Source organism: Colias eurytheme, chromosome 11, assembly GCF_061535395.1.
Source record: "Colias eurytheme isolate Ceu_HAF_F1 chromosome 11, ilColEury1 Martin Lab GWU primary, whole genome shotgun sequence".
Taxonomy (NCBI): domain Eukaryota; kingdom Metazoa; phylum Arthropoda; class Insecta; order Lepidoptera; family Pieridae; genus Colias; species Colias eurytheme.
Window position 1 is genome coordinate 6,931,939 of NC_142990.1, and position 18,433 is coordinate 6,950,371.

At 30.6% G+C, this 18,433-nt stretch overlaps 1 protein-coding gene across 8 annotated transcripts in view; it reads right to left on the bottom strand.

Annotated features, from left to right (window-relative positions):
* dnc (phosphodiesterase dunce) overlaps positions 1-18,433 on the bottom strand; it is a 239,804-nt gene that overhangs the window by 12,083 nt on the left and 209,288 nt on the right. For all 8 annotated transcript variants that reach the window (XM_090106914.1, XM_090106915.1, XM_090106918.1 and 5 more), the window contains 2 exons: positions 17,184-17,248; positions 5,550-5,662 (listed from right to left, as the gene is read on the bottom strand). In XM_090106914.1, coding sequence (XP_089963040.1) covers positions 5,550-5,662; positions 17,184-17,248 — 178 coding nt within the window. The remainder of the gene's footprint in view (positions 1-5,549; positions 5,663-17,183; positions 17,249-18,433) is intronic.

Consider the following 18,433-nt stretch of genomic DNA (forward strand, 5'->3'; position numbering starts at 1 on the left):
ACCCAATTTCTATTAACTTATCTTGCGTTTTTGGGTATTTTATAATTATGATGTAATATGCCTGCATATACACCATAAATAGACAAGGCGCTTTTCCTGGCTCCACCTGAGCTTTTGCAGTATAGTATACTTAACTAATTTTTAAGATGGTGGTTTATAAAATCTTCACAACAAAAAACAAATCTTTCCTCTATGGCATATTACTTGAAACATAAGTTATAACTCTCATGTTTTGGAAAGATAACCTTTTCCTTGTACTAAAAGAACTGAAAAGCGTAAGATAATAATATGCTTAATTATATAATAACAATCTGTATGTGTTATTAAACAAGATAACAATATTTTGAAGTTTTGCGATAACGTTTATTCGGCTAAAGTCAGTTAAATCAACATAATTACTCTGCTGGGACGGAATTATAAAAAAAAGATAATTTATTAACCTTATGGAATATAATGAGATAATATTAAAGAGTAACAATGGGAAATTAATCAACAATTTGCATTCTCTTCAGCTTATTTCAATGCCAAAGAAAAGTTGAAAATTTCCTTAAAGTTCAACTTTCTTCTTTTCCCTATTCAATGTCTGATTAACTTATAAAAAATGTTATTTGATTTCAATGACTTATTTGAATATTTTCCCTTTTTCGTGAATATTTTTTATTTCAAAGAAAATCATTTTGACATTTTCAAGGCGTGATTTGGGAAAATATTATTAATTTTACGTGATATCTAAAGTGAAGTCTTTACATTTTATATTTTAATGCTGTAACGGTGTTATGTTGTGAGATTAGTATAAGTAAGTCATTTTAATATAAAATGCTACATTTAGATATGTTTTGAAAAAATATATTTTCGTAACGAAAGGTAACTTTTAGATTTCTTTTATATCTAAAGTGAAGTCTTTACATTTTATATTTTAATGCTGTAACGGTGTTATGTTGTGAGATTAGTATAAGTAAGTCATTTTAATATAAAATGCTACATTTAGATATGTTTTGAAAAAATATATTTTCGTAACGAAAGGTAACTTTTAGATTTCTTTTTTTAACATAAGCAAACATGGAGCAAAAAGTACCGAAGTATCTATCTTCAACGGTTATTAAAAGTAATTACTATTATTACATAAGTACCAAGCCAACTTGTTTGATTAGTTACCTAATTGACGTTACGTTTATCATAGGTATTGTTAACGCTGCATAAGCAGTTGTTAATCTGCTATTCAATAGGTTAACCTTTCGGCATTTTCCCTTCAATTTCAATTGTGGTCATTGATGTCAGAGGTCACTGGATAACGTTAGTTATTATTTCTTATTGTTCTTCTCATGATAAAGAAAACACAGCACGCGATAAGCAACAAGCTTATTAGTCAGATTACTTGTTTGATTTTAATGTGGTTGAAATTAGGGAGAAATTAGATCAGCGAATATTCCTATCGACATCCCTAATGCATTCATGGTTTATACGTAAGAAACATGCAAACAGTAACATGAAAATTAAATTTTCCCTAGCGGAATAGTTTAATTAATAGATTTAAACACTGTTTAGTTCATTATAGTTCTTATCATAAAGATAAAATGTTTAATTTACAAAAAATCGTAAACATTATATTATCCTCAGTCCTCTTTATAATGAGATAGAGATAAGTTATATCATTATATCTGACCTAGTTTCGAAATTGCTCAAAACTTTCGTTACTAAACAGATATATACGTAATCTGTAAAAACCAAAGGTATTATTGTAAAATATAATATAATACGTCGTCACGAGATATTTAATATTAGGTAATAATTAGAAGTAAACGAACCGAATAATTTAGTGTGTTTTGCTGTTAAATTTGATATTTAACGGCTTCTGAAATGTAGACACAATTCCTTTACAAGTTTACAGAATAGGTAATTGATGTTGCTGGAATCGATCTTAAAGAATGAAAGCGATAAAGTGTTTAGTTTTTGTTTAGAAGAAAAAAAAAGACGTGTGGCACTCGGGGACTGCCGTGGTAAAGCTATTGCATGCTATGCCTTCAAGCCACACCTCCGTGCCCGTCCCCGTGGGGAGCGTGAGGTTTTTTTCGTTACGGAATTTCTGGATTCGGACCCGCACTCAGGGCCCGCGATAGAAGCTATGCAATAGCTTAAAAATTTCATTGTTTAATTAATATAATTAAATTATGTCCGTTACAGCTAACTAACAATGGAAGTAGAAGTTCGCTGCGCACTTGACTTGGATTTTTGAAACTTTTCCTTATTCTATATTATTATTGTTTCTAAGATATCTTAAAATAAATGCATGAATTCTAAAAACAATGAAAAATTTTAATATCACAAGATCTCACGCGTGGGAACTTCCAAGAAACGAACACAATCTGTACTATGTGCCTTGAAAACTTTCTCAGAAATTTACTTTATCACTCATACGGCGAACACTTTATTATAATAGCACAAATTAATAGGAAATTGGGAAGTATTCCTTTGTTCCGATGGTAAAAATAAGATCTGGGGAGAAATGAGGAATTTATTGCCAAGTATTTATTTGTGCTTGTTAAGGCGGGCGTCGTCGTTTGTGTATTGAAGGCATCGTAGAAGGGCTCGTGCGTACGTGACCTGGACGACGCACACTACAGACTAGCTACCATATAATCTGAGCACACGACAGCTGCATTGCACACATTCCATTTTATCTTGTATCATCTATTACCAATCCTTTTTAATATAGCCTTGATAGTCGGTGTTAACTAGATAATTTTAACTAATTTATATGCCTGCTATTTTATATCCTGATTCTATGAACTAATAACTTTAGTAAATTGAATCAATATCAAATAAGTTTTTCTACATGAATGACCATCGTAGTAATTATTCCAAAATAAAACTCTGATCTGGCGCCCTACATCCTTGTAGGCTGAAATTCAATTTTTTCTTATTTAGTTCCAAGTGATGAAACACGATTCTGATGAACGACGTCTTAAGAGTTAAATAATGATTACAAAATGTCAACTATTGAGGTCATAGAATCATCAGCTAACTAAAATAGAGACGCAAGGACACTCCTAAAATAAATGAGTGAAATATAGATTAGGGCCAGATTATTTTCGTTCTATCTTTCAAGTGGTTACATCACTGAGCCACAATATAATAATTATCATTCCTATTTTAATTACTTTATTTATCAAATGTAGTTGGAGCAAAAAGTTTATGATAGGCGATTGCATATCACATATTTTCATCATTTGTTTTTTGTATGCGTATATCCTCACATTTTTTAGCTTGAAAATAAAGAGTTTCAAATGAAATAGATACAACTAGCAAGAAACGAAACATAACATAACAACAAATCTCTTTACGTGCTCACTTCCTTCGTACATAAAGTTTCTGAAAGCTTCAGTCGATTTTCTTTGCAAACGTGTTTGCTAACGATGCGATGCTTTCAACTACTACAACTTTATTTTACTTCAAACATATTTTAATAACGGAAGATTCACTATGTGTCTTATATGCAATTTATGCTTCGTGTAACTAATTCTCAGAATTTTATCATTGCACAGGGTTTAGGTGAAACCCACAAATGCGGTTGCTATGACGCGTCATGCTCTTTACAAACATAATATACAATCCAGAATGTATAGCTAATACCTTTAAAATTACGAAACCAAAGCTTATAAAACATAATATTAAAGCTCGAAATATTTATTTTAACTTCTTCTCAAAGTTGACTAAAATTAATTTATATTATATCAAATTTAAGTACAGTACCTGAAATATCATGAAAATGATTAGATCAAATTTTACCTCTCAGAGATATTTAAACCTTGACATTTACAAAATCCAATTTTAATCTCGCTTACTTTCCCGACATTAAAAATCATAAATCCAAATATGATACGTATAAATTACTGCAGTTAATTGCTCTCATAATTTATCCAATGTTTGTTTGATTATTAAGCTATAAAATAAACAGTTTAAAATAATTTGATATTGTAATATTTTATATACGTTCTTTATGTTGATAATACATAATATAAGGTATTATATACACAGCACGCCTGCGTTGGATACGTTTTATAAATGTTATCTCATTTGAGAGAATTCAATGAATTGTAACGTTATTATATCACGTGTGAAGTATGTAATGTATCAACATTTAGAATTCCGTAGTGTAAAATTATGTTTTATTTATAATAATGAAATGATGATAATTATTATTTTCCAGATATCGTTTTCTCGGTACTAGAGGTATCTAATTGACATAATTTTATTCAATGAGTGAATTTGAAATATGCATGGTCTATCAAAAATCTGTCGGACTTTATTTCTAGTAAGAAATTTTCCGTTTGGACGTGTGGACAATCTCTAAGTAAATAGGGTTAATGTAACTCATGGCGCATTCGCTACCAGTGTACCTACCTACATGTACCTATGTAATCCGTTTCTTAAACAAAGATATTTTCCTGAGTCTATTGTTTTATGAATAATGGATTTCATAACAAAGAGTCCTTGAATAATGTATAGAAGTGCGTATTTTATTACATTTTGATTATTGTTATTGTGCCATTTTGAGAGACTGCTATTATCTCTATCTGAACATTTTTGTGAGTGTTTTGCTTCTAAAATATTTAACCTTAGATAAAGAAAACATAACTACACAGATATAAACATAACAGTGATTCGCGGAATTTTAATGATCGAAAAATATAAACAGATATCTGAAAGTGAAATGTTTATATTATAGTTACATAAAAGAATTTGGCAATGAGTGCAACACATACAAGTGAGGAGAGTTTCTCCGAATTGTTTTACTGCTTAAACATCGAAATGTTTACGATATAATATATTACGATTTTATTAGATAAAAGACAATGCGTTCGTCTAGCGTTTTATGTTACTCCACATACTGCAGTGTGTGATATAATCTTAAATATTAACTGCATTTTAACTCTTCGGTGCGACGAATAATATTAAACATTTGAAATTGTAAACTGGTGATTCTGTTTGCTTTTTATTGATGATTCAAACAACCATATAATGAAAAGGGTCTGGTCGTAGAACTATTCATTTGTATCAGAAGGGATTTACTTAATACTTAATACTTGCACAATAAAACCGGGGATAATACTTTCACGAATGTAACAGTCATGAATCACGACGTACCTACTTTATATCTCGCATGACATCGTTGTTTTCCTCGTGTAGATTAATGCATCTAGAAAAGATTGATCACGTATTTCTGAACAAAAGAAGTGGTTTCTACGTAAACAGCCTTTTTTACATTTACTGCATGTTTTTTTGAAAACAGAAACCAAATCAATACTTATATTATATAGCTAAAGAGTTTGTTTTTTTGTTTGAGTTCGCTGATCTCAGGAACTTCGGGTCTTAAATGAAAAATTATTACAGTGTCTGATAGCTCATTTATAGAGAAAGCTGCTATAGGCTATATCGTCACGCTTGGACCAAAATGAACGGATCGATGTGGGTAAAACAGCGATGCACAGCTCGTATCTATATAATCCCCGTGGGTACTTCACGTTATTGCTCTTGAACCATAAACGTACCTTAAGTGATGCCATATCCGATACAGAGCGATGTGTCTGGATAGTCTCCAGCTGGTCTAGACACCAGTCCAGCTCTTCAACGGTCTCCAAAGCGAGCTTCATGTAGGCTTCATCTATAAACAAAACGAGTGGTAAGTTAAGGTAATATTTACTTTATTGTTGAATTATAAAACTTCCTGTTATCGAATAATATAGCTGACATTATGGAAAATTTCACTAGACACATTTATATTATTTTGATATTATTTTAAGTTATTTCGGATGATATTTGGTTTCATGTTTATAAAATAAGGAAAAATCTGTAGGGTTTATACCTATATTACGCTGCAATATAGTTGTTTACAAAATAAAATTCAAATAAAATAGTGCGTAGAAAAGCTATAGGTTTTTTTATCCTTGACAGAATAATACTACTATAAACTAGCTTGAATAAATGAATGTAGTCATCTGATTAATTATTATTTATTATCTAAGTCTCAATTGTTACCACAAGAGTTTTGCTTGACTCTAGATAAAAAAGAAAACAATGTTAATGTGGTTATTATTTGCATTATAATAAGAAAACAACATAAAGATTAACAGAGCTTCTCGTAATATCTTAAATATTTGTGATTACTTAAGAATGAAAATGAATGGAAAAGAATATTTAATACTTCGTATTGTTGTATTTTTTTACTAATATGCAAATACATATATATATATATTATTACATTTTATCGATTATGATCGAGTGAGGTTTAGAAAGCATCAGCAAGCTGTTCGTGCAACTTAATGTTTGACTCTATCCAAGTAAGTATCCATTTAAATAACTGTATTTTTGATACATTAAAGATTTTTATCAATATTATAAAGAATTGTTTACCAAATACTATTTCTACCTATCTAAACACATGACATTTTCTTAAGTAACATTGTGAAAACTAAAGTAGAGCAGTAAGCGGATTTCCATGAATTTGCGATTATTGTAACCCTGCACGGAGGCGCGGCGTGATCTTCATATACGTCATTTATCTGCCACGATAACTCGTGAGTCTTAACCTTATAGTAAGCGGATAAATCAATATTGATTGTGTACTCCCCCGTTGGTAAGTACGGATGGATCATACGTAACCGCTCGTGACGTATTATGATGCATTGCGATAACACTATTGGCAAAAAATACGACTCTTTATAGGCCTTCTACACAATAGGTTGCATTGGCCCAGCAAATTATCGTCGATGTTTACCGCCATACGGCAATTATGAATAACATCTACAAAGGCGGCCGGTAATAGACATTTAGGATATCTACCTATACTATCGTGATTGCCTCTACTCGGCCAATGCTGCCCATTGTTAAGAGGGTAAATAACAGTTTATTATTATATTTTAATTCATAGAATGGTAGCCTTTAAAATAACTCGTATTTTTCAATCTCGTACTTGATCCCAGTGAAAACAATGCCAGCAAATCCTGAAAAATATTTTGTACCGAAACAGCTCGTACTCTTTTATAAAAAACCGTTTTTATCTGTTCGTATTTTACATTATTTAAAGTCTAATTCCTACTAGCCAACCTTACTAGCATTAATAGTTTAAACCAGTGCAGTTTAACTCGTATTCCGCTGGTACCTAATTGTTTGTTCCAAGTAAATATATCTATTTATAGTTAATGTAACTTGCATATGGTCTTGTTACTTCTGATAAACAAAAATATCTAGACTGTATTTAAATTTTAAACCTAAGAAACATCCTTGACTTTAGTAAATTACGCAATGTATGAGAGGGTTAATGACCCCGAAATGAAAAATTTGTGATCAATAAACCTGAAATACTCAAAAACCGGACGCTTCTTACAAACATTTTCAGACAAATATTAAGTTCTTTAGGTAAAATCTTCCACGTAATATAAAGGTTACAAATTCACCTTTGGCTTCTAGTATATGTAGATGGTTATCGTATGCACATACGATGCACGTACATATAAATATAGGTATACTCATCCCGACCACGTGTTTGACATATTTACGTAAACTTATTTTAAGAAAAATATAATTTGTAAACACGTATTAAATTTCAAGTATGATACAAACGTGATTATGTAAGTATAGAGTGAAATTGTTATCAATAAGTTGAACAATAGAACCCAAATTAATCTGTCGCTCGATTCAACGATTAGGGGTAAACGGGGTAAACGACAAAGTGAATGACCGCGTTATACCTACATTGAAAACAAGTCATTTGTCAAAACCCTTTAAACTGAGTCTGAAGGCGTCATACAATTACTATGCGAGCTGAAAGGCATTATCATGTTATTGATTATACTCATATATGTACATATTATCAACTCTGAAATCGGAAAAAGTAAACTTTACTTTTCGAGTATAAAATTTTCAATAGTAAAATTGTCCAACTTACACCATTCAAGTAAATCAAGTAGCTATATGTTGTGAGTTGATCTTAATTCATTTAGAATACATTTTTCTTGCAAAATATGACTTAAAAGACCTTTATTTGCAGAAAAATGTGGCGGACATAGATAAAGAATTTTCACTCAAACGTAGGCACAATAGTCACATTTCCGTAAACTTTTTCTTTCTTAATTCATAAAATATTGAAAACACTGTATAATTATTATTCACGGAAACATGTTTAGGTACTATGTAAAATAAAAGACCGTGTAACACTATTAAATTGTCAACTGACGGCAACGATAACACAAAATGTATGTGAATGATATCTTTAATTGGACGTGACAATTGTTTCGTCACGATTGGAAAAATGTTCCCAAACTAAGTTATTCTTTCTTGTTAGACGATCAAATAATAGCCATGTTCCTAAATGTATTAGCTCTTAAAAATAGCAGCTTGTGAACACAAATAAAATGTTACATTATCAGAAATAAATCTAACGCAATCATTTTGTTTATTGGGTTTGGTTGTTTGGTTTATAAGGATAATAATAAATCAATCAGGAATAAGGAAGATATTTTGTATCTATTTTTTACAGCATTAGACTGGCATTTAGCCGAGGTCTCGCCGGTCGACTGATACTAAGCGGAGATGCGGTCTGCGGTGTTTGTCTAGTCATAATCGAATTAATATTGTAAATATTATAAGTGGACGCCAAAGATAATACTCAGACTGTTTCGTGTACAATATTAAAAGTAACGATAGTAATTCTGTGCCTCCAGTGAATAAGGGAGTAAGACGAGTTATTCCCTTTGGTTTTTATTGCACCATTGGATTCAGCTCGTCAAAATACACAACATATCAAAAGGTCATATCTCTAGCTGCGTCCTAACCCATTTTTTCGAATGACCCAAACGGTATAAGTAGGGTGTGATTAACGGTATAAGTTACCTTATCCATCATTTTAGGCAATCGCAAAGGAACTATTCGTCTCGAGTCAAAAGTACCCACGAACACAAAGACGTATGTGTAGTTATACTTTTTGAATAAAGACATAATTCATTTTGTTCCATCAGTCCTAACACTATTTTAGTATAAACGCATTTGTGTCATTTTTCTAACATGAGCATAAAGGAACAACTCTTTTAGTGTCATTGGTTCAAGTGACGACATGAGACAGTTTGGCATTAATGCCGTGTTGCTATTGGTCTATTAATTGAATACTGCACGGAAACAACACACCATACCTATTCCTTATTATTTTTAAATCGTTTTTTTCAATAAATCTCCAACAACAAATCTTTATATTTTTTAAAAAAGGTATAATTATCAGTTAACTTGGGATACTAATATATTTCTATGGAAATTAACTATTTTTTGCAATAGATATTAAAAATACAGTTAACACATTAAGTGCATTTAATGATATTATACTCTTTGTTTATATAAATACAGAACGATAATTGAATCATTTAAAAAAAGCCAACAAAAATGTTAAACTTATATTTTCTTCTTAAATAATTGGGTAAGTTTAAAAAAAAAAACTCGTTTTTAATTTTTTTTTTTTAATTATAACTACAATAATCAAGACAATAATATTATAGTCTATAATAGTCGCATAAAAAAAAGTATTTATAACCAGGCTTGACAATAATTATGAATATTGTTTTCTCCGCATATAGCGTTTTAGCCACTGTGCTTTGGTAATTTGCCTTTTTTATAGGAAAAAAATCCGCAATATCGATACTTCTTTGGTCCTGCATTTTCGTAAACATTTTATGGATACTCTGGTACCACATATTTTGAAAAAATTGGGCTATTGTCACGTAGAGTCTCTTCAAAGTGCGTGCCACAAGTCGTATTTGCATCCAAGGCACCTTCAAATCTGTGCTTAATTTTGCATAAAATCTTTGCGGCTCATTGTATTTTCTTTATTTATCTACATTATATTGATATTATATGATATAGACATTGTTAAAATTCTATATCATGCCGTAAAAAATCGCCACTGACCACCTATAACTTTTCCTGTATTAACTGAACATACAGGAATATGGTTTTCGGTCTTCTCTTATCTCTTTATAGTGCTTGTATCCTCAATGTATACCACCATAACATTGTGGCGTTGCCACTTTTATTATCTATATTTTACGAAACGGAACGCACTTGATCGAATTTTAAATTGATTCGACGATTAATTTTCACTAGGACAATAGTTAATACGCAAAACGCAATACGCAGTTGATACGTATTTAATACCAATACTCAATGATTGTCTCCTGCTAACCTGTACAGACTAGGCTCATTGTGGTGACTGGTGAAACATTGTATAGCATTAACAACATAGTACTGTATTATTGAAAGATCGATTAAACGTTTATTTTACAATCTACGACTTTCATTATACATGGGTAACAAAACCCCATAACATATTCGGTTTTACTCCGGACAACATCTTCAGCCACCCAATCCCCTTGCTTGAAGTCCAAATCCAGCGGAGGACAATAATCGTCATTTACTAAAATTGAAGGTTTTTCGTCCTAGTATAAAAGTTGTCTGGATCCCATTTTATACACAATCTATAGTATAATACTATAGATATCATGTGAAACGTGACTTGGAAAAAAATTATTCAAAAAAATCACAAAATAAAAATTTGAAACAATCTTAAAAGTTACGAAAAGCCCAATTATACGTCAAAATGACGCACAACATCCTCTTTACAACCAAATGGCGGAATTTACCTGGATGAGCCAACTATGTACTGCTAGGTCTCGACGGCTAATAAGTTGGTTCTGGATTTTGCAGCGATTCGATGGTAAATATAGAAGAGTTCATACGTCAAATTTACGTAGATTGGACTTCTAGGGTTAAATGCATAAATACCTAAATGTTGCTTTGTTTTTATTATCTAATAACGAAAAAAACCCGTTGATTTCATTCGTTTTTCAAGCTACGTGCATAGTTTTTCCACTAAAATGCCTCAATTGAGTCATAAAGTACACAAATTTCAAGCATAATAAGTCACATAATTTCTATAAAACCAAAACTGGCAATAATATAAGTCGTGTTGTGCGATTATGAACATAGTGCATAAGGGCATAAGTCGTTATATTGCAAAGAGTAAAAAAAAAATTATGTGAATACATTGAGTTGTTCCATGAAGTACTCGTTCATAAGGCCACAACTACAAAAAAACACGAAAAAAGTATATTTATGGGGTTGTTACAATATGTGTTCCTATGTAAAAATATAGTCTAACATCATATCTTACACATACAAGCTTAAAATTTTGAATTACTAAAGATTTAGTATTGATATACAGTTTTTTGTCTCTCCTGAAAAGTGCTGTTTTTGAGTTATTCCCTTATTCACTGGAGGCACAGAATTATTCACCGTTATCTAATATTTTTATAAGACATGGAGTTATTGTGCGATCCGCACTGTTTTTGCTTGTCTATGAATCATTATTTCATTTTCAGTCATTTCAGATTGGAATCTTAATTACTTTTCTTTTTTATCTACTGAGTTCAGTAGTTTGTTTATGAATTACCTACCTGACTATGCGTTAATATACCTACTACTAACATAATCACAGAAAAAAATAGTAACATAAATACTTTTAACTAGTAAAGTATGAACGAATATTTTTATTACATTGCTAAATTGTAGATAAAGCACTGTATCAAATCATTGTAAAATCTAGACCCTAGATATCACAAGTAGCGTCATCTAGCGAGTAAGCTGTAAACTACTTGGAAACAGCTATGTTTAGGCTATTCTGATGTTTCTGTTTTTTCTTTGAAAATTTTTAATTTACATTATACCTAAATCAGATTCACTGTATACGTTGGAAAATAATTAATTATGTTGTATAAGTCTATTCTGAATGAGTCTGTTATGAAGATTTTCCCAATATAAAATAACACTATAAGTACGTATTAATAAATTAAGTTAATATCTAACTATAACTACCTATACATAAAAGGTTTCCAGGTGGTTAAGGTTACGAGAAAGATTTATATTTGTTTTTATCAAACATAGAGCAAAATTAAAAAATAAAAATAATTCTTGATAATATTGTCACCTACAGGTAAATTAGCTTGGAGAAATTTTTGCGTTTGTAGTAGTGTATGGTCAGCAAATAAAATAAAACAACATTTTATTTTTAGTTTTTATTTTATATATATAAGGGATTTTAAATTAAACTATATGTGTTTCTCCTCTGAAAAAGATGAGACTTTATTTTAATATTTGCACATTTAACATACGTATAACTTTTACATTAACTAGACCGGGAGATATTGACACAAAATTTTTGCAGATTTTCGGCGGTATGGCGACCATTTGGAATCGTCCGAAAAGTATGGCATGGCGATTTTCGTAAATAGCTGCACGACGATGGTTACCTGTGCAAAAGTTAGCCTGGTACAAATGGTTGAATTGTTTTTTTTTAATCAACACATTCGCGTTGGTATGGCGGGCTGTAAGTCACACTGGAAAAGTATGGCATGACACTACCGCCTACTTCTTTTTTATGGGCTATCGGTAAATTCTAAAATTTTTGTGTTACAAATCGTTTGACTTTCGCTATTTTTCCGACGAGTTCGACTAACGCCTACGCGACTAAGCCGCCGGTACCAGTGTTCACACCATCGTTTTGCACGCCTCATAAGCGAAGCGTTGAGGTGGGTACTACTGTCACTTCGCGCAAAACATCTGATTTTTCAAACTTAAAATGTCTTTATGTATCATACATTGCACTTGTAAGATAATACATACACACACATATTAAGAAAAAACACTATTTTTAACATTCATGATATTTTTGATGTCATTTTTGTTATTTAAACTAGTTAAATACAGTTTAAAAAAGTTCTGTCTTGGACGTCCGTGTGTCTGTATGTGCGGAGGATTTTCTTGTTAACACGATAGCGACCGAAATACTTTACTAATCGAGTCTTTTTTTTCTCTTACGCTTGAGTATGCTCAGGAATAGAACCCTTTCATTTTTCAGGGTCTGATTCGATGTGGTTTAATTGTTATTAAATAAACAAAAATAATAATTAATAAATAATTATTAAAAAAAAATTATGAGGCGTGCACTTTTGGATTTTCCAAACTATTTCTTTTTGTCATTGCGTACTAAGACCCCTGTAGAACCGCCATCCTGTTACAAATGACTCGAAATTTTGTGTCAATATCTCCCGGTCTATACGTAATAATTATAATTTTTGAATGAAATGTGTGCTTTATGTTCACGGTACCAAACGACTGCACGTGGCACCTGCGGACAGCGTAAACTGGTTTATTCTGGTTTTGTGCGTGTTTCCACTTTCCACTATCAAGTGACGATTTATTTATTTGTTTTGTTTCGTAATTATTATGGTCAAATATTAATTATGAAACAAATTATTATGGACACGATATTTTATTGTTTCACGGTAGTCGCCTTGTCGTTTGCTCAAGGACGTGAAATTGAATGATATATTTTTTTTTATAAAGTCAAAACCATTTTCTTTCAAATAAAAACTGGTTTTTATTGAAAACAAAAGTGTTGCTAGGAATAAGTATAAAATTAAATAGTAATGTTAGGATATCGAAACATTTTTGTATAGGCCAGAACGATATAGTGGAAACGCGCTCTAAGATCTGAGTAATATACTCACCACTACATATGCAAAAATTTCTCCAAGCTAATTTACCTGTATGATTTACGAGTTTTTAAAATATCAATTACGTATAGCGTATTAATAGATAGGTCGCCGCGGCCGACTTGTTATGACGTTTCAAAACGATATCTATATTTTCCATATCGCTCTATATATCTTTGATCTAGTTGTTATCTGTACAAGAATATATTCGTAATATTCTATTCAAATACAAAATTATAATCTATAATATGATACTGCTGTTTTTCATACAAGTGTAAATCGATGCTTATCATACAAGCTTATTGAAAATAAATATTTAATTGCTATTAAATATAACATTCAAATATAACTTATATACTAAGATATCAAATCACGAAGATAGTAAAAACAAATACTTACATAAATTTTTCATTTTATTTAAATTAAGAGTTGGATTCGCATGCTATCTCTCAAGTCGTTGTACTGTGTACAAGCGATCTTTTTAATATTAAAGTTATGTATTTATGTATTTAATTTCATATACCACATCAAGTTAAAAATATTAACAAGTATATAATAAATAGATTAATACAATACATAAAGCGGCATATATTATTGTATCGTGATAGAGTGATACCTAAAAACAGATTTCGAGAAAATTAAATCACGGTCGACGATACGTTGAAGACACGATAAGTTGAAGAGCTCATTAAATATATTATAGATTCTGGATTTCGAGTTATATGAATTCCGTGGTCTTTTCGTGAAGTTAGATTATTTTATAATCAGGTAATCATGAAAAAAGCAAGCTGATTTTATATCGATGACGAATTGTTTATATCTTTTCGTTTGTGGAGATTGCGAAAATTGCGATAGGGAGACAATAAGTGTAGGATACAAAATTATCTTCTTCTGATATTTTACATAATATTTTGCAATTCATGAAGAATAACCATTACATAGTTGAAACTTGAATGATAATATATAGATTTTCTGCATGATTTGCAAATTGATTTAATTTGTTATAGTAATAGTTATACAATTTTATCGTAAACCACTTATGAATTACGAATCATTAACCAATCATAATAAGTACAATAACTAAACTCTTTCGGTTCTGCAAAGTACTCTTTAATAAATGGCTCAGGAGATAACTCATATTCGATTTAATAATGATATGCAAAGAGACATTCGTTAATTAATCGACACGACGACATATTCGATTTAATAATGATATGCAAAGAGACATTCGTTAATTAATCGACGATAGGATGGATTGCATGGATTGCAGCAGCGAGAATAGAAGAGAATTTCGATTTTTAAATCTTCGATTAAAGCTTCTGACGATCATATAATTATGAAAAATTTACGGTTCTAAGAGACATCCTCGTCATTCTGTTTAATATCGAGGTATTATCTAAACTATGACTAAATAATTCATAATTGCGTCTGTATTCATTCGTTACTTGATTATATCCTGGATGGCTCTCGTATGAATACAATATGAATTTCTGCGAATCTGAGAGAGCTATCCTATCAAGCAGCATCATTCAATCATTCTTAAAACGCCAAGTGGTATTTTTATATCGGCAGAATTATATGATCTTTTTATAAGACTATAAAAACTATAAAGATAAGTATCTCTACGCGTAAGCATTATGACGTTATAGCACAAGAAACTAACAAGAGATACTACGTCGAAACAATGTCATATTATCACAATAAAAATGAATTGCATTGATAAGTGGTCTGATAAGTTAGTTATACTGACTAAAATATAAAATCACTGAATAGGTACGTATTGTAATCAATAGATCTTACCACAGGATCTTACCAATATAGAGATCGTTATCTGTATAGATAAAAATGAATCCCTATTTTCCTTAATCGCAGCATCACGCGTGACCAGCTGGACCGTTCACTTTTCTGTTTTGTTATTAGGTACTTATAGTCAATAGAAGAATATTATTTTAATTAAGGAATTGGCGCCCGAAATTTAAAAAAGTAACAAAATAATAGGTATAGATAAGAATTAACTTACGAATGGAAATTTTCTGTTGGTAATTACGACGCAGACACCAATAAAAATGTTTCTGTGAGATTGTAATTAGATTGTATTAATTATTAAATTGTATTAATAAACGTCTATTGGAAAAAAATATGAATTACTCATATATTTAAATGTGAGAACGAAAACCGTTGAAATAAAGTTTATTTTACTCGTACATGTGAAATATTTTCCCGAAGTTACCCATAATTCATTTATCTTTCGTCAAGGTTTATCGGAAGGCATCCCGATAAATATTTTAACATAATATAACGGCCACAATCGAAAATCGTATATCCCCGTGCCCAAAACGATGAATTGGCTTTACTTTTCGCCGCACCCACGCCCCACGCTGACATGTAACAGTAGAATCCAATTTAAAGGGCTTATGGACACTTTCCTTATCTTATTTATTTTCATGATTCGTGTGAGCATGATAAATCTGCCACCTCCGATCTGTGGTCAGGTGATCGGGTCATTTATTTTAAAAGATTGAATTCTAGAAAATGTTATTAAATTTGAAACCGCGTTGATTATATTATTCAAAGCTCCACTAGCTGTAAAATTGTATATATATTTCATGAATATTTAAATCCCTCTCTCATTTACATACCTTAAATTAATTAAAACTTTCTCCGATGTCTTATTAGTTTCAAGACGGTGATTTCAGTCTTAGTAAGTTCGATTGCGGATCTTAGTGACTGATTATAATTGTAATGACAAAACGAAAAGCTATGGGGAGTGATAACCTGTACTTTCTAATTTGTAAAGCTAATAAAGCTCAATAGTTAACACAAAGTAAAGGGCTGGTTTTAACGCGATTCTGATTAGCCAAATCGAGAGGAAAAATAAGTATTTTAATCCAAATATATATGTTGTTCTGAGTTCTATTTATAGCACATCGGGGTGTTGACGTATATAGATAATTATTTGTAAACTTAGTTGTCTGAAAGATTTAGTTGTCAGCGACAAGGCCGTAAGCCGTTTGCTGTTTCTTGTTTTATTTATACACCTATGCAGAAAATCAAAGTATAGGCAAAATATAATCTAGCAAGTTAAAATGTTGTTCAAGTTCATATATATTATTTTAAACTGTACGAAATGAAATACTTAAAAACGTTTGCTAGCAGTTTTCTAAATTGTTAAAGGTTAAGTAACATTAAAAAAAAATTGTAATATTTTATGCGTGTTACATGTGCAGTATCAGTGATAATATGATATTATTTTACAAAATATAGAGCTACATTAATCGAGATGGCATTCATGTCTCCAGAAGCGTTAAATTCGAATTTTCTGTTCAATACGATTTGTTTCATCTAGAGATTCCTTTTAATGTATGTAATATGTTTTAACGTATGTAATTTTTGACGATATTGCAAAGATTATCATGAAAATATTTAATATCAAATATCACCCTCAAACTGATAATAATATAAGTGTAATCCTCGACTTTAATCATGGATATTATATCTATCAGATTGAGATTGAATGAATATTACATATCTAAAAAGTTATATTTTTAGTCTTCTTAAATATTACAAATTATTGCTTTGATTGGTAATTACCTCCTGGATTAAAATTTTTCTGCTGTGGAGTCGGAGCGGTGGTTGCACCTGATGATCTTCGGGATCTGAAATATCAAACATGTATCATTAGTAATTCAGTTGATTTTTAATTGATTAAATCATTTGATTGTGTCTTGTTTAGATTAGATAAACATAAGTAGTTTATTTTTCTATTGTATGGAGAGATGAATTTTTAATACTTAATGTCGATAATAATACATATAGTCCGGGATACATCGCCCATTTTTGCAAGTGATTACTATCAAGCTAATTTTTCGTGAGTAGCTTTATTTTGATGAGATGCCCAATAATTTCATGTACGAAACTCTCGATTGTGGTAGCTTACAGAGGTAACAAGGATAAAAATTTTTGATTTGACGGTTCTCGGTATATTTTTGAAGCTGAGATTCCGTATTTATACTTAAATTAAGGAGTAGAAATGTTAAAAGAAAACAAATACAATAAACTGGTTGGAGACGACTCTACCACAGTAAATATATATTTTGACCAATTACTTATTTAAAAACTAAGTTATTGAATTTTTAGTTTCTTGTACGCCGTTATTTACTATCATCAGAGAAACCATACCAAAGCCTATATAAATTGGAGCATTATTATTGATTTTTAAATTCTTGCGGTGTATATAAATATATTATAAAAATGTAATACTAAAACGAACTTGAATAGATATATAACTTTGAAACTAGTCTAAGTTATTTATATGAGTGTCAAAGGAAATTGAAATGTGAACATTTCCTAGAAGTGTTCACGTGTTTCCTTATCTTTCCTGAGAAAGTAATCAAATAAATAGTATTCACAGGAAGGACTTGCTTCTTCCCTTTAATAATTTATTACCAGAGGAACCATCAATGAACATAAGTTTATATATCCTGGAAATATTAACAGCTTACGTTTAAATGTAAATGTAATTCAACTACACGTTCGCCTATAAATTTTGGCAAGGAGTAACCTTTATCACAATTAAATCGTAGGTCGCAACAACGTAGGTACCTACTGATTTAATTTTATATAAATAGATAAAAAACATTTAACATAAAGAGATATTAATGTCAATGTTATTTTCAAACTTGTAAAAGAATTTGGAATCACGCAAAAATAATAATTCGTATTCCCACTGATTTAAAGACCGACCTCATTCGTGAAATAAAATTTAAAGAAAATGCTAGAGCCGAGTAATAATTTAATTTTTCCATATACAATTATTATAAAAATGTAGTATTTTTGAGAGT